Here is a 21,628-nt window from a genome sequence, read left to right on the forward strand (position 1 = left end):
AAATTGGAACTCAGCTGTCATGGTATGCTACATAAATTATCCAGTTCTGGTTGGTAATCTATTGCAGACAATTAAATAAGTGAGCAGTTATGTCCTTTTTGTGCCGGTAGGCATATTTGTTTTATTTAATTCCCCGTTCCTTCTCTGAGTGTGTGTATGTGGTGTGTCATGGGTTTTTTCCAAGTTGTGTTTCCGTCTTAAGGCAAAGAAACCACAGTCTCCATGTGATCATGATGCAATGCAAGAGCTGATGGAACTGTACATATGTTGTAAAGATTAATTGGCATTCAGTTAGGCCCCATAAAGCATGGCATGCCATACATTAGCCTCTATTTTGCCTTCAATTTACGGTGCGGTTCAGTTCACATAGTGGGCACAGACTGAGAAAAGTGCGTTTTGGAAGTATAAAATGTGTATTTCTTAGCAGGCTGATCTTCCCAGTGACAAACCCTTAGAAGAGCTTCGGCGATTCAGATACGCCGTAATTTTGGGGCAGTCGTAACGTGGTCTTGCTTTTCTCTGCTGAGATCTACTTAAGTAGGGCCCAGGGGACCATTGAAACCACAGAATTATCTTTTATTTGGTCTAGGGATTTTTCTGACCAAAAGGAAAAGGTAAGACATCGTCGTCCTCATGGTTGGAAGCCGTGGAGCTTAGCTGTGGAGTGCAGCTGGAGGAGAGGGGCTGGCGGGGCTGCTCAGCCCTGGTCCGGCTGCTGGGGAAGGCAGAGAGGCCACGCACCCTGACTGCGAACCCTTATTTATAACAGAACAAAGTGGTAATTTTGCAACTATCACGGCTCAAATATGGGACCATTTCCCTAGTAATAAAACTATTACTCTGTAACTGTTTACTTATCAGGAGACCATTATGTGATTGATGACCTGAAAATGGAGGTTATCTTTCAATTCATTTGAAATGCAAACTGACTAGAAAATCTATAGTTATTGCGGCATATTTTTAAGCGAAATCAGGCACCTACATTGACCTCCTATTTACATTTCTTTGAGAAGAAAAATCACATAAAAGCTATCAAGAAACACATTTCACAGCAGGCAAATTAATTGGTTTTACTGTATTTGAATGGAGGGTTTGTCAAATAAAACATGCCATGACAGTTAATAGTGTCATTTAGAGGCAGAAAATTATTGGCTTATTTGTTATTGGATAAAAGGAAGGCAAACACTTTGTATTAGGAAGTTTTAATGTGTTTAAAATCCTCATTAGGGATTTATGGACATTCTTGCTTAGCATAGCGCCTCATTAATTTGAGGCTAAACAGTTACTTCTGTGTTTCAATTCCAATTTTTTTTTCCCTTTTCTTTAATTAGATCTCGCATTAGAGTTTGGTCTCTACACCACTGGAGATGTAGAATTAATTAATGTGATTTATAAATCTAATGGAAGTGAGTTATTCTTAGATATCTTTTCATTTTAGTGAGCAGTTTAACTGCACGCAGCATAAGTGCACACAGATCTAAGAGATTTTGGGAGCTCAGGAAAAGTATGCGACTTCTGCATTGAATACATTTAGCAGGGTCCCTTGGCATTAATAGATCAAAGCATTTTAATTAGAAATGTAACTAAAAGGGAGGCCATAAAGATCCCATTCCAAATCAGATTTTCTTTGTTCTAAGTTCTGTACTGCCCCCCGAAACTGTTCTTTTGCTCCTCTTTTGTGTGATAACCATGACATTCATTGGCAGTTGGGATAATTATGTGTTTTACTATTTAATGAGCATAAGATCTGGCTCTTAATGTAGTCTAAATTTGGATCCAGTCCCAATAAAGACAAAATCATAAATAGCGCTATTTTGTTATTAATAATAAAAAGAAAATGGCTTTTATTTCATCAGGAATTTCATTTATTTGGTTGAATTTTATGTAAAAAATGTATTTTTGTGGACACGTAATGCTAACAGGTAGTGTTGGTATTTAAACCTTAAGATGTTTCAAAATACTTGTTTTGTTTCCCCCTGGGCAAGACCATGTCCTTGCCCTTTGAATTCTGGTCTTCTGTTTTGAAGACAGTCTGAGGATGCGATCTGCGAGTTGTGACTCTGGTGGAGGAACATATGAAAATACCTAATTTGCAAACAAGCTCTGAGCAATTAATTTGGGACCCAGCACTGGCCTTGCAGCTGTGCAAACCTCTGTAGAAATTCAAGCCAGGAGTATATTTTTCAGTGAGGACGTTCATACCTGCTTTAAAAAAAAGAAGTGGAACAGATAACGGGCGCAGCCACGCGCTGTGTTCTTGTAGCTACAGTGAAGGTGCTGTCAGATGTAAATAGATGCTTAAAAAGGTCCTTCTTTAATGCCTCGAAGGAAATGTTATGGTCTGAATTCACGAGGTCAAATAATGCTTCAGGTTACGCTGACGCAACTTGGCTGACATCAGCGGAGTTTCAGTGGTGTCACCAAGGCCATGGTCTGACCTGGCGCGTTTGCTGCTGTTTTAGCAGGAAGTTCCACAACTCTTGCCTGATGCTGCTCGCTCTCGTGCTGGCGTGTCCTGGGAACTGGCACCGAATTCCACTAATGGGAAATAGATTTAAAGGAGATCCAGTTCCAAGTTGTATTAAATTTAGACAGGCATGTCTGCATAGTACAGGGATATTGAATTATTTCCAGGAGGTTCAACTCAAAGAGTTACACTGAGAATAAATATGGCATCTAATTTACATCCCCCTAACTGAGGGCGAGTAGACTTGGAAGCTGAATTCCCTTCACACTCATTTTATACTTACACTGCTTCATTGTCTTCAGAGGAGTTAGATTTCATTCACACTGGTAAAAGTAAGACAAGAAACAGACACTTGATCTTTATTTCTGCCACACCATATATCTCACCGCACCGGAGGGTTGCATAGTCTGTTAGTCAGGCTTTGATGTTTCAAGTGGACAAGTGCACGGTGGCATTTTAGGTCAGGGTGCCTTTTATCATCAATTTAATGGAAATGTATAAGGTAACCTCTTCCAGAATAAGGTGAAAATACCAAGGCATGTAAGAAAATGTACATATTTTATATAAGCAAATAAGTTCTTGTTGTCTTTGGAGGAGGAGGGACAGAAAGAGAGGAAGGAAGGAATAAAGGAAGAGAGAAAAAAGGAAAATGTGAAGTTCCAAATTTCCTTGCTCGTTGTGAGTATTAAATGGTTGTAACAGCCTTTATGCAAGCCATGTTTTGGTCACAAATTAAGTACTGCAAATGCCACTGCTGTTGGGGCCTGGCTGAATACTGACATTACCAGTTACTCTGGTATTATCATCATGCCAAGCTCCTAAAATACTGCACTTAGAATATTCCGTAAGTAAAATGTGCAGCCTTACCTACATTAAGAAACTCCCAGGAGACCTTGAAGTGAGAGATCACTTTATCAGGCTTCTCTCTCTAATAGAGTTTGGCAATTTGCTGCATGAAAATAATGGAGAACCATTGAGTTTAAATTGAACATCAGCATATTGTGCTTTCATGGAGACTATTTCGTGCTGATCAACATTGAAATGGTATTGTTAAAAGAAAACATCAAAGAAATAAAAAAGAAAAAATGGGCTAAATACAGCATGCACTGGGAAGAACAAGAAAAATATAATTGTCACATTCGGGTCAGTCTTGTTTAAAAGTTGCTGTAGCAGAACTAAATGCCAGTGAAAAAACATTGTCCTTGCGGTTGGGGTTGCTCTGACTGGGAGGTCGTCGTAAGCTGAATTCATTGTAGGGAAATCAAACTATAATTCCTTCTGATTTGTGGGATTGTGTCCAAGTGCCCCAACCTGGTAGAACTGCACTGTTTTGTCGAGCTCTTAGGTGACTGGGGAGGAGCATATTAGAGGCATTGGCTTTTGTATGAAACTGAAGCTACCCATTGTGGGCAGTTTTGGCTTCTGAACTAGAGGCCGTTTAGGAAGTTCAGTAAAGTCAGCATGAGTCTGATTCACTCACGTTTTGGACCACACTAGTAAGTTGTTTTTCCTACTTAATGTGCTTTACTCAAGGGAAGACGCATAAACTTCTCTGTCCACCACTGGAAGAAGCAGCACTAACTACGAGCCAGGCTGTCTTAGCTTAACAAATTAATTAACTAGGCCTGCTCTGTAAAACTTTTTCCTGTTTTCAGGTTCTGCAGTAAATGCCTATTTGACACAACTGCGGTATTTGTACAAGAGGAACAGAGGAGCAGCTCTCTGTATTTTGTTTAGGCAATAGTTTTTCTTTCTCTCTCTCTTAATTTTTTGTGTATATATAAAGTATATATTTTCACAGACCTTATAATAAGCCCCAGGAGATATTTTGGGGGTTGAAATAATGGGAAATGTAGTCTTCTCATGGTATTTTGGTTCCAGAATGGTGGAGGTACTAAAAGAAAACAGTGGATATGCGTTATTTGGGACCCACAAATGGCTCCCTTGAGAATTAATAACCTTGTGAAAAAACATATATATGTACTTGAATACCAAGGGAACAATTTTCTTTGGATTTTTTTTTTTTAATACCACCATGTTTGACTTCAGTTTCCTTCAGACCCTAAATGTACAGTCCTAATATATGTTGGTGATAACCTCATGAATATCAAATACACCAGAAAAAAAACCCACTTAGGTTGCAATATTTATTCCTTGCTCTTTTGCTGCTCCCATTTGTGCCCATTTGCGCTAAAGTTAGGAAGGAAGAGCCAAGATCCTCCCAGCTAGTGAGATTAGTTTGACATCTATTTCAGCTGTCTTTAACATGAATGACCCTTTGGGGACAAAATATTAGCGAGATAGGAAATGGACAAAAACATGAACTGTGAAACAACCCAAGAAGGTTTGAACAGTGGGCTCTGAGCAGTGGTGTGAAGTTAACCTCAAGTAAATGTGAAACAATCTTCCTCAGGAGGAGAAATGTGTGGTCAGATGGCAGCTGAGGGGCAGGCTGCTGTCTGAAAAGGGGCGAGTCAGAAGAGGTGTAGGGAATGAAGAAGGAAAATGAAGCCTGTCCATGCAAGGAAATACTGATGGCAATCAAAGGAAAGCTGGTGTTGGAAAGGCACAGGTGTATACTCCGCTTAAATGCAGGTGAAGTATTGCATCTTCTTAGATTTCTACTGAGCATGTTGCAAAAATTGGATCACAGGTACATATAGGTTGGAAAGATGTTCAAAAGTCATCTAGTCCAACTTCTTGTATCTGGAAACCCTGCTATTCTTAGTACTGCCCAATCCACTTCCCACTTGTGTTAATCAAAAAAAAGTAGTGCCCTCTGTTAACAGGAAGCCTGGCAGGAGCTGAAGGCATTCAGAGGACAAGGCTTCCGCTGACAGTCAAGGTTTTGTTGCTTCTGTTTTTCTAAGTGTTTTCCTCTTACCAGTGCAGTGCACACTGGAAATGATCAATCAAGGCTCATGCACAGTATCTTTTCATGCTAGCAAGTGAAAAATCAATTTGTGTTCTAAGGAGTAAACAGTAGCATGAGCTTCATCTCCCCAGAGTCAACATGGGTTCCTTGATAAAGGAGATGACAATGAAAGCTGAGATCTTGATGTATAAGCACATAGGTGCTCATATGCAAGAGATGAGAGTGGGTTCCTACATTCATTTAACATGCTACATTTGTCTTTCCAATAAAACAAAGGCAGGAAGAAGAGATTACTTGTTGAATGCCAATTGTGCATCAATAAAGCCAGAGGGATTGTTCACAAACAGTTTATCCAGATGAAAATGTAGTTGGTCGGTTCTGGCAAAGACATTATTCATTGTGTATTTCTGCTTTCTGACACTGCATTTGAATTTTCAGAACTATTCTGACCAGTCTGTTGGAAGATTTTGTTGCTAACATTTCTGAGAAATGCCTGCTGTTGGGTGTAAATTACAGGGAAAAGAGACTTTGTATGATTTTTCTGTGCAGCAAAACCGAGATCTGATCTCATGCAGGTTATAAATTGTCCAGGAGGTAAGAGTGGTCAAGGAACTGTTGAATGAATAAATGGAAGGTTAGATCAACATGACTCATCAGATATTGTAACCATTCACCCAATGTCATTTGATCTGCATAACATTAAAGGCAACTATTCCCTCACTCTTAGATTTCTGCCCTTCTTCCCTCTCTTTAAAGTTTAGCACTGAGCCATCCAAGCCATACATTAAACCTTTGGTTCCACATCATTTAAGTTCTGTTCTCTCTCGTGAGACCGAAATGTGAAGAGCCTTATAATACTAACTTGTATTAGGTGGAAAATTTTGACCATCTGACCTTTCCATTTCACTTCTTTCTTTCTTTTTTTTTGTCTTTTTGGCAAGCAATGTTTAAAAGTAAACATGAAGTGTTTTGATGCAAAAGAGTTCTGCCAGATTAAAATGAAATTGGAAGATGAGTTCAGTGTAGCATGTAGCTGTTGTGAAATCTTTTTGCTTTGATTGAAATTTTATTACCTCAGGACGTCCGTCTGCAGCTTCTGTATATTCACTGGTATAAGGTTCAGGAGTGCGCTGCCGGCCGAGAGAAGAGCTCGTGATGTGAAATGCAACTGCTTGCTCATACAGAACCCAAATTTCTGGAATCTGTCCTTTGGGCTGAGTTCGGCCGTTCTGCTCACAAAGGAAGAAAAGCACCAAAAGTGTGCACAAATGCAACTGTGCCCTCCTTTTCAGAATCTGATGACTGATGAAAGCTGAAAATGAAAGAGGGTGGAGAGTCACACAGTGGGTCTTAAGCTACTTGATTTTTATTAGATTAGGAAAGTATTAGTATGGGATAGATGTCCAATCTCGACTAAACTACAGGAGGAATGTGGCATTTTATTAGTGGCAGTTCTAATAACAATTTGTTATAGCATGAGTACTCGAGGTAGTGATGAATATTGTATCTGCTCTGTTTCATTCTGTCCTGATGAATCTGTGCTTGGATGCCGTGTGGGCCTGCTTGCACTTGTCAGCTGAGTGCGAATGTTTATGGACAATTAAACTTGTAATTTTTGATTCACACTTTAAAAGGTTGAGAGGTTGTTTTTTCCTTTTTTTCTGTGGGATAGACTGGATATATCTGTGCCTTTCAAGTCTCTTAGAATGTGCAACTATAGCATGAATTTAGAAAAATGGTCTCATTTCTTTAGAAATCCATTAATAGTAATGTACTGAAAGACTTACATTGATCTTTTCTCTGATAGTCATGTTGTAATAATTATTCTTTTAATGTTTGCATCAATCTAAATGTTTTCCTCTTTGTGCTAGCTCCTACTTGGATCTCCCTATATGACAATCACAGCACTTTGACATCTTGCATTACTTTAATACCAGTGATTCAAAACAAAGCAATGCCAAAGGGAACAAAAGTTCTGTCAAGCCATTAAAATCTCTTCTTTGCCATTAACACAATTAAATTGATGCATGAGCATTTAAAGTTATTAGCAAGTGCTGCCAGCAGAAGCTGGTTGTGATTGCATAATATATAGTAGGCTTTATTAAAGTAAAATGGTATGTTTATTGTTATTATCATCATTAGTTCTGAAGTAATATAAACTTAAACAGGGCTGTGAATTGGGAGAGAACTGTGAAACAAGTAAGAACATGCTCTGCCCTGTGTTAATAGTCAGGGACACAATTATCACAATTATGACATTTCTAAACAAAGAAATACACATGGTGTCTCAGCTAACCATTGAAAATGGCATGTGTAATGGCAGGGAGGGTTGTTAAATAAAGAGAGGGCTTCTGTATCTCTGCTGCTCTCACTCTTCCCGTTCTGACTCACTCGACTGGCTTTTGGGCTGCTTCTGTTACTGGTACGAGAGATTTTGTGGTTGGTGTGTACACTGCAAGCTTATTTGGGGAGTAGTTGTTTTGTTTTCTCATATTCCAACATACTAATTTTTCAGTGGAAAAAAAATCAGGAGTGTATTGGAGACATATGTAGTCCCACTATCCTACTGCACATTGCAGTAATACCCATGTGGCTGGTCTTTTGGTTATAGTTAACTATATTCCTCTCTGAATGGGGAGTTGGTACAAGGTATGGAAAATACAGATTAGCAAAGAATTTACAGGTATTGAGAGGGAAAAAGTGATTTAAGTGGAAAGTGCAGGGATGAAGGAAGGCGAATGAAGTGCTGGAATATCAAGTCGAGCAGTATGAGGGTGGACTGCCTGCCTGCTCCAGGTAATGCTTCCAGTGGAAGTTCTCAGCCTAGGTTTGTCAGGTAGAGTTTGAGCTGAGTACTGGGGACAAAGGGTAAGGTACTTTTTTTGGTCAGTTGAATGTTTTTAAGTGATATTACTGAAAATTATAATCTACAGTTGATGAAGTAGATAAAAATCACTAATATCCCTGCATTGTAGTCCTGTTTACTTGAGTACTTTACCAATGTATTGATGAACTGTTGGAAATTCAGGGAACAGTGATTAAATAAACCAAATGGATGGAAAATCTTATTTATCAGAGAAGTAGGTAAAAGTTGAACATACAGCATTTGAGAATGCTGTATGTTCATTGAGGGCTGGGCAAAGAAGAACCTCATGAGGTTCAACAGGGAAAAGTGTAGGGTCCTGCACCTGGGGAAGAAGAATGTCAGGCACCAATACAGGTTAGGGGTGGACCCGCTAGAGGCAACTACTGAAGAGAAAGATCTAGGGGTCCTGGTGGACAGTAAAATGGCAATGAGTAAACAGTGTGCTCTTGCGGCCAGGAAGGCCAATGGTATCTTGGGTTGTATAGGGAAGAGTGTAGCCAGCAGGTCAAGGGAAGTCATTCTCCCCCTCTACTCTGCACTGGTGAGGCCACAACTGGAGTACTGTGTCCAGTTCTGGGCTCCCCAGTTCAAGAGGGACAGGGTCTTGGTGTGAGGAACCCAAAAGTGGACACAGCCCTCGAGGTGGGACCTCCCCGGTGCCTGGTACAAAGGGACGGCCACTTCCCTAGTCTTGCTGGCCACGCTATTTCTGACACAAATGGAGTTTCTAAACAGTGGGAAGCAATTCAGGCCTTCACCATACTGAGCTAGCGCTGTCTTCTAGCCCCATGTCCCAAGGATGTGCATGAAACTGGCAGGTAGGACACAAGACCTGGGGGAAATGTGTGTCTCTTTAGATCTCTCTCCTCTTCAGTCACTTGGCCAAGTTTGCTGGGTTGCCCTCTGTAGGAGGACTTTTCTTTCTGCAAAGAGTAATGAGTTGTATAGGAATTCAAACCATTAAGATTGTATTTCCTTTCAGAACAGGGATGCCCATCCTATACACAAGTAATTCTCTTCCATTGTTACCCCATACAGAAATGCGTGTTTTAGCGTGAACAGGCTGAGAACACAGGGAATTGTTTCGTTAGTATGTGATCTTGTGTGGCTCCTTACATTAAACTACTCTTGGTTCACTTGACTATCAGGGTACCTTCCCTGAAACCATAGTCAAGTGGCTGACCCACATTCAGGAGCTAGTCAGGAAGGTGGTGGCTGAATTTGATGACATTTAAGGTATCATGTGTATAGATTTGATAATGAGTTTATTTCCAAGGAATGTATAAAAAAAATATGATCTGCGCAGATCTGATCAGATTCTGGCAAAAACACAAAAAAATAAAAAAAAAAAAAAAAAAAAAAAAAAAGTGGAGTGTAATTTCACATGTCTGTGCATGGTATAAGTGTGAAGGGAAGTAAAGAATTAGAGTAGTGGGAAGAGCTCTACAGAAAGGCTGAGATGACACTGAAACCAAAATTTTAACAATACCACAAATATGGGCCAAATAATTTACTACACTGCTCTGCATTTTATTAAGGGAAGGGATGGGACACCCATTTCCCTACAGTTTTTGGGTCAGACTAGCCACAGTTCTAGAAGATATGGGAAGAACATGCTATGTTAGCAGAGCGTGAACTTGGTGATCTAATAGGTGTTTCTGGTCTTTGACTTCTGCATCTGTGTGGATTTATTCTTAAAGCTTAGTGCTGGCTGAAATACAGGAGGAAATCCATGGTCGGTGCTTTTGGTCAAACTCTGTAGCAGATTAGGATGATGGGGATTAAGTTTAGTCATGAATGTCTTTTACCAAACTAGTTACCAAGGGCAATAAATTAGAAGCGTCAGGCAGAAAAGTCTCACTGAATATTTATGGTATGAAGCACTTACCTGGTTTTTTTTGGTACCTTCCTGAATATTGTCACTTTCTCTCCTGCTGTACCCCATGACAAGAACCCATCATAACTACCTGCAGGTGCTACAAAATGGTTGTACGTGAGAGTCATGTGTGGCTGTTGTTTACGTAAATATTCACAGTATTTAGAGGTTTTGTGCTCTTTCATGTCCTTGGAATGAGGGATTGTGGCAAATGTTGTAAGTACCATTTGAATGAGTATTTTCAATTGGAAGATGTTCAGGGCACCACTGTGTGTGTGCTTGGGTATGATTGTGTGCATAGATGTATCAACATCTTTCTAAGGGGAGAAGGAATAGCTGTTAAGCCTCTTCAGGCGAATCCTTGTGTGCTGTTCAGTCTTCAGAGGACACTTCACCTGCAACAGGCTGATGAAGTGAGGGACAACAAAATCAGCAGCCAGCCTTATAGTCCAACCAGTATTTTACTACAGTATATGTTTAAGTTTTAAGAGCTGTCTTGGCTGTTAGCCTATTAAGCTGTAGGATGAGATAGTTGATGATAACAGCTTTCTCCTAACTGTTATCACCTCTGTCCTTCGCTGCAGCGTGCGGCAAGTTAAACCAAACCTCGCCTTCTATCTGAAGGCTGCCGGTAGGAGTAACAGTGGGATCTTCTTCAATTACAGAAGTTTCAGGCAATTCTAGTGCCAGTTCTCAACTGTGAGGAAATCAGAGTACTTTATTGCTTCAAAAGTGTCGTTAGTAGCACAAAGCAGCGCAGAAGAGAAAAAACAACTTTTGACAAAATGGGTCCTGCTGATTATTTATGTTGATCTGAACTGGGAAATTTGGTAGGCAGCAAGTGTGGATACAGCAGTCTTCAAACAGAGACAGTTGCTTGTTAGCTGTTCACCTGTGTGGTTGTAGTCACTGAACTTTGCATCCAGCACCTGACTAAACATTTTTTTTTTTCTTTAAACCTAGGTCACCCTTCCCAATGACTCCAGCTGTGTGGAAGAAATATTACGGGTGAGTAATACCCTATGCTTTTGTATCTTCTGTATAATTGTAGTGCTGTTATTTCATCTTTCATGGAGAAAGGTTATGTGGCTGTCTTTAACACTGTAGTCAAATAATACCATATTAGTGGGTCTGTATTAAAGAGACATGGCCAAGTGGTAGGCCCAGGGTGCTCCTTAGTGAATAAGGTCAGTTCGTCTGATACTGTACATCTGCCAGCTTGTCTTGGTCAGGATTTACACACATTCCTGTTCTTTTTTAAGGTCTTGGTCTCTGTGAGTCTCTCCAGGACACATTTCTGTCCTGCCCTGAAGTGGAGTTGCCTAAATTCTCTCACTCACAGACTGACCTACAGTCTTACTCCTTCTTACCCTGAACTACAGTTGCTCATTGTTCATGGTTATGTAGAAGACCTACAGAATTATTTTTTTTTCTGGGAGATCTAGTCAGTGGTTGAATGCAAAAAATGAAAACAGAGCATGGCTTAATTGCAACAAGATCATATAACAAGAAAAAGGGGAGTGTGCGCAACAAGTTTTATAAGTGTAAATCTGTCTTACTTTAAGTGTAAAATGGGCTTTTCCTCAGACACCCCAACTTTGGGGTCCCTGTTGGCATTGAAATTTTTCTGGGGGCAGGTTTGCAACCCATTAGTCCTTATCTGGGATTTAGGTTTTTATCCTCATAGTTTGAGTTTCTCATTTTTCAGAGATGCCTCCCTGGGATTGCGAGCCAACCTGCTGGTTTTTGGTTTACAGAGGATAAAATTTTGGGTGGAAATTTGTGCCTGCCATATACATGTCAGTAGGAGAAACGGCTCCATACTAACCGAGACCTGAAATCACGCATAGCAATTGTTCCAGCTTGCTTGTAAAGACATGGACTTATTCCTCCTTATAAAATAAAATAGGCTTCTCAGTATTCATTGCAATCAGGAGTTACATTATTTGGGAAACTTGCTCCTGTTTTGTGTATGCACGTTATCTTGGGATGCTGGTGATGTCCTTATGGGTTGCCAGTGTTGCTGCAGAAGTATGTTGAACCAGCAGGCAAGCAGGCACATGCAGACCTTCAGTAACGGGGATGTATGCATCTGTGTGTGCACCCAGCAGCAACAAATGCAAGGAAATAAATAAAACTTAGTTTCAACCTTCAAAGTGAGCAGGGGTTTATTACCCATAGAGCACTAAGGGAGCTACAGCAAAGAAAGTGTTGAAAGGCAGTGCTAAATACTTCGTACATTTTAAATGTCTTCTTCCCCTGTTTATATATTTCAATTAGGTTCATTACTGTAGTTGGAATGAATGACTTGTTAGCTGGGGAAAGCAGTTGTTTTCAGTAAACGGCATCAAAAGGAAATGTGATGGAGCAAATTTCAGGAATCAGTCATCCAGGTGACGGTTTTAATGTGGGAACAGTGTCTATAAATCACAGGAAGCAGAAATGTCTTTTTTCTAATCAAGAGGAAGTTATCCTGTTTCCTACCCCATGACTGTAATTTGAGTCAGCAGAGGCAGAATATCCTGGGCTTCCTTCTGCAACCTGCTGAGATAGGTGCAGGCCTTTCTGTTGTCTTCAGAGGATGAGGATGAACTGCAGTCCCTGTGGCCACAGCAGCACCTCCTGCCACCTGTAGGCGGTTAAACTCAGCAGGGTGGGACGACTCTTGGGGTGGACACAGCAGGGATTTGGCAGGTTTCTACATCTTTGGGGATCTGTCTTACAAGGATGTGTAACGGGCACCCAAAAAAAAGGGATACAAACCAGCGATCTTTCTTGACTGCTGGGTGCAGATGCCTGGAGGCACCCCTGGTGCCCAGCCTTGGCATCCCAGCCATGGAGCAAACCTTTTGGCTGCAGGCGTAGCCAAGAGCCACCTTGAGCATATGGAACCTCCCATGTCTGGGGGCAGCTATGGGAACCTCGGCCATGGTTTGTCTGGGTGCACACTCCCTCACCACAGGCACAGCTGGGTAGGTTTGTGTGCTGTTACATGGTGAAGGTGGCTTAGCGTGCCATCAGCCTGGCATTAGGCAGCTCTGGCACCGACAGGCTGTAACCTGTCTCTTGTAACCTGTCTGCAAACAGGCAGCCAGCTGCCAGCAAGGCCCTGGGTCTGTGAAAGCAGCAGATCACAGAGCCACTGCTGGGACTGCCCATCAAAGGCTCAGCAAACCCCAGTCCCAGCTGGTTGCAGCGTGTTGGGCTTTCAACTTTGTATGGTGCTGAAGCACACGTGGAAGTAGAAGTACCTGAGTTTTGTCGATGACTTTGTTCTTCTCAAATTTATAATGCAGAATAAGCTAGTGGGAAATGTGTTTTGGCTGCATGCAGAGTATCATATTCTCCACGATAGGCAATGGAGAGAAAATAAGTACATCGTGTTCTGATGCCCAGCACTGGTCAAAATCCAGTCTTCAGGCTCCCCGTGGAAGCCCTGTGTCAGGAGATTTAGGCTGCCTGATCCAGATGAAAGGATGACCCTTGGTTTCAGCAGCGATTTGTGCTTTGAGAACCTGGATTAAGTTCCTAGCCCTGACTGATATTTTTCTGCCCTTTTGGGGCCGTTTAGGTAGGCTCTGAAGAGCCTTTGGGAGTGTGGGCCTCGGCTCCCTGATGGCAGCTTCCCCGGGTCAAAAAATAGGCCATTAACATTTCTGTCCTGTCAGGGATAAACAAAATGGATTACAAGACAGTTGAGTCCTGAAGGCAGACAGATGGGGGTGTAATACTGTGGATTTGGACCAACCAAACCATTGTCAACAACTGGCAATTTCTGCTCTGGGTCGTGTCCACTGCCGAGCTGTAGGCCCCAAAGTGCTGGAAGAAGGGTGCAGCCACCTGCCGTGTCCCGGCCCAGCCCGTCTTCCCTGAGAGCATTTCATTATTTGAAGTTGGCTTTTTTGCCTTTTTTTTAAAAAAAAAAAAAAAAGTCAGGGAATTAAGTGACTTAATTCAGTTTCACGCCTTCGAAAGACTCAGTAACTCTTGGAAGTTTTTTTTGCTAGACTTTGCAAGGAAGAGGCACCCAAGCTAAGATCTGTGACCTCTGATTTTACAGAGCTCTTTTTTCAAGCTGAACTTGATTAATGGGTTTTGTAATTGTAGAGGTTTGCAATTCCTAATCTCTGTCTTCTTCTCTTTTTTTTTTTTCCTAGAAAAAAAAATTAATTGAGTTTATGGTCAAAAATTTCCAACTGAGTGAGGGGAAAGGTCTTGAGTCTTTTCAGACCCCTGAGTCTTCAGAGACAAAATTTCACAGTCCTTCAGATTTCCTGAAACACTTAGCCACTTATGTCATCTTGTGTAAATGCTTTAAGGACTGTTCCTGATACTGCAACCAAAGGTTAATGGCAGACCAGTCCCCTGTTGATTTTGCTTTTCTAACCAGGATGGCTGAGAAGGTTGTTAATAATAATAATAACAATCATAATAATAAAAATATCTCTGTACAACTAAGGCCAAGCTGTAAAGGTAGTACAAGAGATTTGCAGTTAATACAGGTTGTAATGCCAAATTGAAAGAGGAAGGTAAATATACTGGTGGTCTGTGCCGTTTTTTCTGTTTCAAAATGTGACTTATTTTTTTAAATCTACATAATGTCTTTGAAAGTGTGGATAACATGTAAGACAGACAATCAACAGTGTGTGTATGTAATTCACATTTTATTAATATGGATTTAAATTAAGTTGTCACTTGCTATGTGCAGCCATTGAAAAATGACTTCATTGAAATGTTGTGATACGAAGTGCAGATGGGGTGGGAGAACTGACATTTTAAACCAATGTTCTGAAGCTGTTACTTGTGCCACTTGTACCAGCGCTTTACATCAGTGTCCCTTGCTGTCATCGTGCATGATGTGAACCCTCGTGCTGGTCCGGGCGTAGGGGGGCTGTGTAAGCGTGACACCGAGCGCGAACGAGCAGCGATGCTTCTTCTGCCTGCGGAGAGCAACAGAAGGGACCTCCCTTAGCATTGGTTTACCTCTGGGTAAGGAGGTGATAAGCACACAGCATTACATGGGAAAGAAAGGAAATTTTATTTAACTACATTTTCTTGAGGAGTTGTAATGTAAATTGAAGCTTTGCACTAGGTGTTTAGGCAATCGATTAGCCATAATCCCATAGAAGTGAGGCTCCGGTCTGTCCACATAAAGCTTTCGTGTCTGTGTTGCAAACCATCTGGGCAGGCACTTCTGTCTCGAAATCTGTCCCTGCTTAGAGGAACAAAAGGATTCTTGTGGGTGCGTATTCACTGTAGTAAGGCATCAAGTAGCTAGATGGACTTCTGATGTTGTGTGGACAGCTGTGATATTAATTAAAAGCTTTCTAGTCTGGAAGCAAAACAAATCCGAAATATAATTCAGATTGTAATTAGTATAAAAATGACTGGAGTTAAATGAGCAAAGTCTATAATTTGTATGGTCTTCTGTTCTTCTGATGTCTAGCTCATGTCTAATGACATTGGAGAATATGTAAATTGATCAGCAGGTGAAAATGCCCTTGACTGGGCAAATTATGTGTAGTATTACCTTCCTCATGCCAATTGAAAGCACTAATGGATTTAATATGTATCATCCATAGCTGAGGTGAGCTGTTCACAGAGCAAAATTAGACTGTTACAGATATAGCCCATTATTTGCCCCTCAGTAATTGTTTTCTCTTCTAAAATACAAACCAACATTGAAGAACGATGCTAAACCTAATTATAATAATTGTAATTTGAAAAATACAGGTATGCTGTCCAGTGTGGTTACAAATGCACTTAGTAGCTGACAGGCAGTTTAAATATTTTCATGTGGAATCTGGGGGCTTGCTGGGGAGGACATGATGTGAATTTAAAATGATTATCCAGACGTCATTGGACAAGTGAATAACGAGCTGACTGGCCTAGTAAATCATGTGAACCTGTCAAATGTGGGAACACGTTGGGGAGGAGATGATGTCAAGTAACAGTAACTTAGCAACCTGGCATTTAGCTGTCCAGAGAATGAGTAAGAGTAGCCACTTTTAAATAGCTGAGTAAATAAATGAATCCCTATATGTCTTAGGTGTGCTATAAAAATAGCCCAGCACCGTATGTTTTGTGTCAAGCTGCTTCTTTCTCCAGGATAAGGTGATTTATTATTTCTATTGAAATGAAAAAATGGATTGAAAAGTTAACCCACGTGTAAATGTGTATCTGCGGCCTTTGTCCCTCGTCTGGCGTGCAGCCTTTGGAAGCGTGTAAGGAACGGGTAATAGCCTGCTTTGAAAAAGGCAATGTGTTACAACTGTAGGGTTGGGGTTTTTTTTCTTTAGATTTTGCTTATGTACATGAAGATTTGGATGGATAAAACCAATTAATTTCTTAGCAATTTCCAAGCCATTGCATTTTCAGCTTTTTATCAGCATTTTCTCTATGGAGGCAGAAACAGTTTCTGCTCTTGCATCAAAATGAATCAAGGGGTAATTCCACTGACCTCTGATCTCATTTGAGTTCATTGAATTCTTCTTCCTCCTACGCTGGTATAAATTGGCAGCAGCTCCACTTTACGTTGCTGCTGCTGTTATTAAATAAAAAGGAGTTACCCCTGCATTACTTGAGGTGTACATAAAAGCAGCAACTACTTCTTTGCTCTGATGACTCTCTAGATGTAGTCTCACTCCAGAAAATGGAAATGCCAAGTAGTTCTTTGAGAACAGCTCATTCCTGGTTTGGTAGGTGATCAGCTCAATTCTCATCTCAGTACCACCATAAGCTTTCAGGAACAATTCCAGGAAGGTCAGAAGAAAAGCACAAATGCTTTTCCCAGCGTTTTGTGCATTGTCCAGCTGGTTACACACAGGCCTGGTGAGAACAATTGTTGGAGTCATTTGAGGGCAGCTTGGTGTAGGCTTGAAGAGCAAAAGGCTCTTTGGGAGTTGGAAAATGCAGGCTTGGGTCTTCCCAGACACTTAACATGGAGGTTTGCTTTGGCCACCGTTACACCTAAATGCATCAAAACAGGATTATTAAAATTTTGGGCCATTTAGCTTTACATTAACATTATGGTGCCACTCATGAGAAAGACACCTCAGGAGCATTACCCCAAAGGTGTCTATATTAACTTGAAGGTACTTAATGTAGAAAAATCAGAGCTAACTTTACGCTAGCAGAGTAGGAGGTTGGCATGAGTCAACGCTCAAATGCTTCGTTTGTGCAGTTGGTTTTGTGGGCCCCTGTCACACGGCTGGCATGGCACAGGTTAGGTATGAGAGGAGTTCACTTGTGATGTAGATATATACTATAAATCTGCTTTGAGCTGCCAGATCAACACAAAGCAGACTTCACGCTGTTGGGGAGGTGACGGGGAGAAAAGGTTGACTGTCTGATCTGACAAATGCATGTGGGTGTGCAGTGTTTCCTGTATTCGAAAGGTGGTGTTTTGCACCTGCCTGTTATAGGGATAAATGCCTCTTCAAGATGTAAGGCAGCAAAAGATTAGACCTTTGTCAGGACAGACAAGCAAGGTCTGATTCCAGCCTGCAGGTACATTTATCAAATAAAGGTTTTATTTTTGTAGTGCTATTAAAGAAATTATTTAGCAAAGAACTTTGAAATGTAAAATCTGATCATTATGTGGGTCTATTGCAGCCTGTCTACACTGTAACAATAAAAAAAGATTACAAAAGGTGTTCAGAAAAAGAGAGAAAGATTGCAGTGTGCCTATTTCAAACTCCCTATTCAGTTCTGTTTTCTTATCTCCTTAACCATAATATTTTATATATATTTTTCTACTGCCAAATTGAAATGTTGCTGATTTCAGTAGTATTATGTAATTCTGCTATCATTGCCAGATTTGCCATTGCAACTAAAATTACTCTAAAGTGAGCTGACATCGCAAGAGTTGGGACACATACTACTGCTCCTGAAGAGAATGAAAGCACTCTCTTGAGGAATTACTAGCTAAATGGAAAAGTGTTAATTCTTACCTATTTTCCAAGCTCTTCCGCACCTCTTTTTTTTTACCAAAACAACACTTTTAGTTTCCTTCCTCATTGACATTTCCCCCTCAAAAATGACCCACCATGTAGTGCAACATGTTACATGCTCAGCATCCTCACTCTGATTCAGTAATCTCTTATGATAAAAATGATATTTTATGAGAATATAAAAAAATATCCTTTTAAAGCCAATTTAAACAAGAAAGTCATTCAAGCAAAATCGTCTTGGAGGAAAAAACAGTTGTTTTGCAACTTCTGCAGAATATCAGGTGCACCCTCTGTGGCACTTAAAAGTTTTGGTCACTTCATATACTAGTTTTTTGAATACCTCTAAGTTTCATAGTTTCAGAAATAACTGGAAGGGAAAGAGACAAATAATGTGGGAAAACAGGTTAATGGGATCTTGTAGTTGAGTGGAGAGTATCATAAAACTAAGATTCCTACTCCAGATTTGCAGACCCATGGGACCTGACTTCCCGTCCCTTTTCGTCATTGTAAATAAAGAGTAACTCCTTATCTTTGAGTGAAAGTGTGAGAGAAAACAGACCCAAGGAATCTGGGATGTCAGATCAACTTTGACCTTTTGTATGCTCCCATGAACAAAAAAGGCTCCAAGTGCTGAACTCGACGGAAAACTTTAAACATTTCTACATTGTTATAGTGTTTGGCTCTAGCTGTACCAGGTATCCTCCCTTAAGGACCTCGTGGGCTGAACGAATTTATGTTGCATAAAAAGATGATTAGGAACGCCAGAGTCTGTTGTATGCCTGGCCTGGAGTACTGTTGCCGAGTCTAAAATGACTGGTAACAACTCCTGGCACAGTATGCAGCAGGGTCAAGCAGAAAAGCCATCTCAAGCTCCTAATACTCCACTTACACATCTTACTGCCAAAGTATTAAACAAAAAATATAGGTGTTAGAATATTCCTCTGGTCTCAGATTAATCATTTCTGTTATTTCATCTTGTCCTGTCAAAATGAAACATGGTTAAATATGGGTACTGAGTGTTTAAACTGCTAGCAATGTTACCTTTCATTTAAGTAGATTAATAATGTGTACTCTACATAACAAATTGCTTTAGGCATAGAATGAAGACATTGAAAACATATTAAAATCGAGTTAGGCTTTCTGAAATGAATGCATGCTCGAGAAACAATTCTGGTTTGAAATAACAAAGTCTATAGCATCTTCTGTAGCTCTGTCTCACAAAAAGGAAGGGCTCCATTTTTGCAGCCCTGAGGGCAAGTGTTGCAGGTTTTACATCCTGGTGCAAAGCCTCCCCATAAGTCAGCACTGCTGAAGAAGCTGATGGAACCCATGCAGGTTAAGTTGGCCATACGCAGTTAGTCAAGAGGAACAAGAGCTAGGAAAAGGCTAGAGACTTGCAGCATCCAAGGGAAGACGGGGCTGGAAGATGTAACTAAATGAAACTTCAACAGACTTGCAGCATCCAAGGGAAGATGGGGCTGGAAGATGTAACTAAATGAAACTTCTAAAAGAGTTTCAAGAACTCTCCTCTTTGAAATTCTCCTCTTTAGTTTCAGGTGGCCATAACAATCAAAACCTAAAAAAAATTGGTTGATGGCTAGGAAAGAACCAGATAAATGAAAAAAAAAAAAGAACAAAAAATGGGCCAGACACTTGAGGCATGTTCAGTTTCTCCGTCTTAACTATACCCTTTGATGCATGTTGCAACCTTTGATGCTTCACTGCTCTTGTGCTCTTAGAAGGAAAGTATGTAAAACACAACAAAAATGACACCTATAGTAAACCCGAAGTCAGAACATTGAATCTCATTGTTACTCTCAGAGGAAATGGGTGGAAGTGTTCTGTTACAGCAGATACCAGGAATATTTGTTGACATTTTCTTCATGTACTGCAGTCTAAATTTAACCCAGGCCACTGTTGATCTCTTCTTCTTAAAGTGAGAATACAAAAACCAATTGAGTTATGGGTCAAGAAGTACTTCTTCCTGAGAGAGCCCCTGGACAAGTAGGTGGATGGTTCCTTTGGAGTCACATGATGACACACTCCCACTTGCCAGCCCCCAAGGGGTTTGTGAAACCAGCCTAACATGGGAAGGTAGTCTTACAGTCATCATCTGGCTTCCATATTCTGTAGGGAGAGTACTGCTGAAAGCCACCATTTTGTGGGGGCAAGTTATGTCTTTGCTACTTGTCATTGATCCATGGGCTTTAAGGCTGTCATGCAGGATAGTCAGTGGAGCTCTTCCTGAAGGTGTCTTCCTTCTTACCTGAGGAGATTGTTTCAGCTGTCAACGTCTTCAGAATACACCACAGCTGCCAGTAAAAGACTGATATGGCCCATCTTCTCATCTCTTCGAACATTCTCTCAGTAAATCTTTGAATACATAGATTTGCATAAAGCATCCTGCCTTTAATCCTCCTGTATAACCTTGAGATGTCCCTTCACTCCACAGCATCTCCTTCTATAAAATGGGGAAGTGGGACCTCACCCACACTGCCATCGTGCTGCGAAGTTAAATTAGTTGCTAGCAAAATGCATTGAGGTCCTCAGCTGGAATTATTGGTGTTAGAATTGTGCCAAAGCAAGGCTCAATCAGATATTTAAAATTATACTACATACTGTGGTTTATCCATTTCTATAGAGAATTTCTAACATTTCTTTAAAGAAAGCGTGTCATTGAATTTAATGTTCTGAGAAACCTTATGAACTTCCAATCTATTTTAGCCATATATTTCAAATTGTGCTTATAATTGTGTTTTTATTGAATATGTAAGTTCCTTTCAATTTCTTAATACAGTACATGGGTTTTAATACACATTTGAGAAGAATGCACACTGTGGATGGGAGGTACTTTTGAGTATTTTCAAATTGTCACAGTAAAATTGTCACATTTGTTTAATTAGCCTGTAGATCCTGCCACATTGATTTATGTCAGCTGTGTAACAATTTCTTTGGATAGCTAGAAAATCTGACCAGAATGCTTTTCTTTTTTCCCCCTCTTCTTATTTTTTTTTTTCTTTTCCCAAGGAATTTCTCACATTCTATTTGATTTAAAAGCATTTATACAGGCACCCAGTGTTGCAGAAGTCAGCTGAAGAAAATGTCAGGCTGTAGCATTAGAAGGGAAGATGGTTTTATTAGTTCAAGGCGTTGAGGTGTTTGTTGACCATTGTTCAGAGGCAAGAGATAAAAATTGACTACAAACATGAATCTGAACTTCAGCCCTAAGTGCCCAGATTTATGTTTGTTCAACATTCTGCATACGGTGTTTATTCTGCCTGCTGCAAGTGTTACTGTATTGCCTCCCAGGGCTCCTAGGGCAGGGCTCTGGTGTGGGTGTCACTAGAAAGCCTGTTCTCAACAGTTTACAGCTCTTCTTTAAATATTTCCTCTATTCCAAAATTTATGTGCAACATCTAAGCAAATATTTGGGGGGGGGGGGGGGGGGGGGGAAAAAATATTTTTGGATTTTGTGTGGGGGGTTGAGAGGCCAGCAGGCAGAAGTAAAGCTGTAATTGTGCACACAGTTGAAAGGATTATTGTTTCTGACACGGGTAATCCTTCGTCTTTTACTTCTTGGCCTGCCCAATGG

At 40.6% G+C, this 21,628-nt stretch overlaps 1 protein-coding gene across 1 annotated transcript in view; it reads left to right on the top strand.

Annotated features, from left to right (window-relative positions):
• The window catches only part of AFF2 (AF4/FMR2 family member 2), a 341,823-nt gene that overhangs the window by 173,127 nt on the left and 147,068 nt on the right, over positions 1-21,628 (top strand). Inside the window, exon 5 of the mRNA XM_014954912.1 lies at positions 11,048-11,092. Within this exon, the coding sequence (XP_014810398.1) occupies positions 11,048-11,092 (45 nt within the window). The remainder of the gene's footprint in view (positions 1-11,047; positions 11,093-21,628) is intronic.

The sequence above is a fragment of the Calidris pugnax genome, unplaced genomic scaffold, assembly GCF_001431845.1.
Source record: "Calidris pugnax isolate Ruff unplaced genomic scaffold, ASM143184v1 scaffold38, whole genome shotgun sequence".
Taxonomy (NCBI): Eukaryota; Metazoa; Chordata; class Aves; order Charadriiformes; family Scolopacidae; genus Calidris; species Calidris pugnax.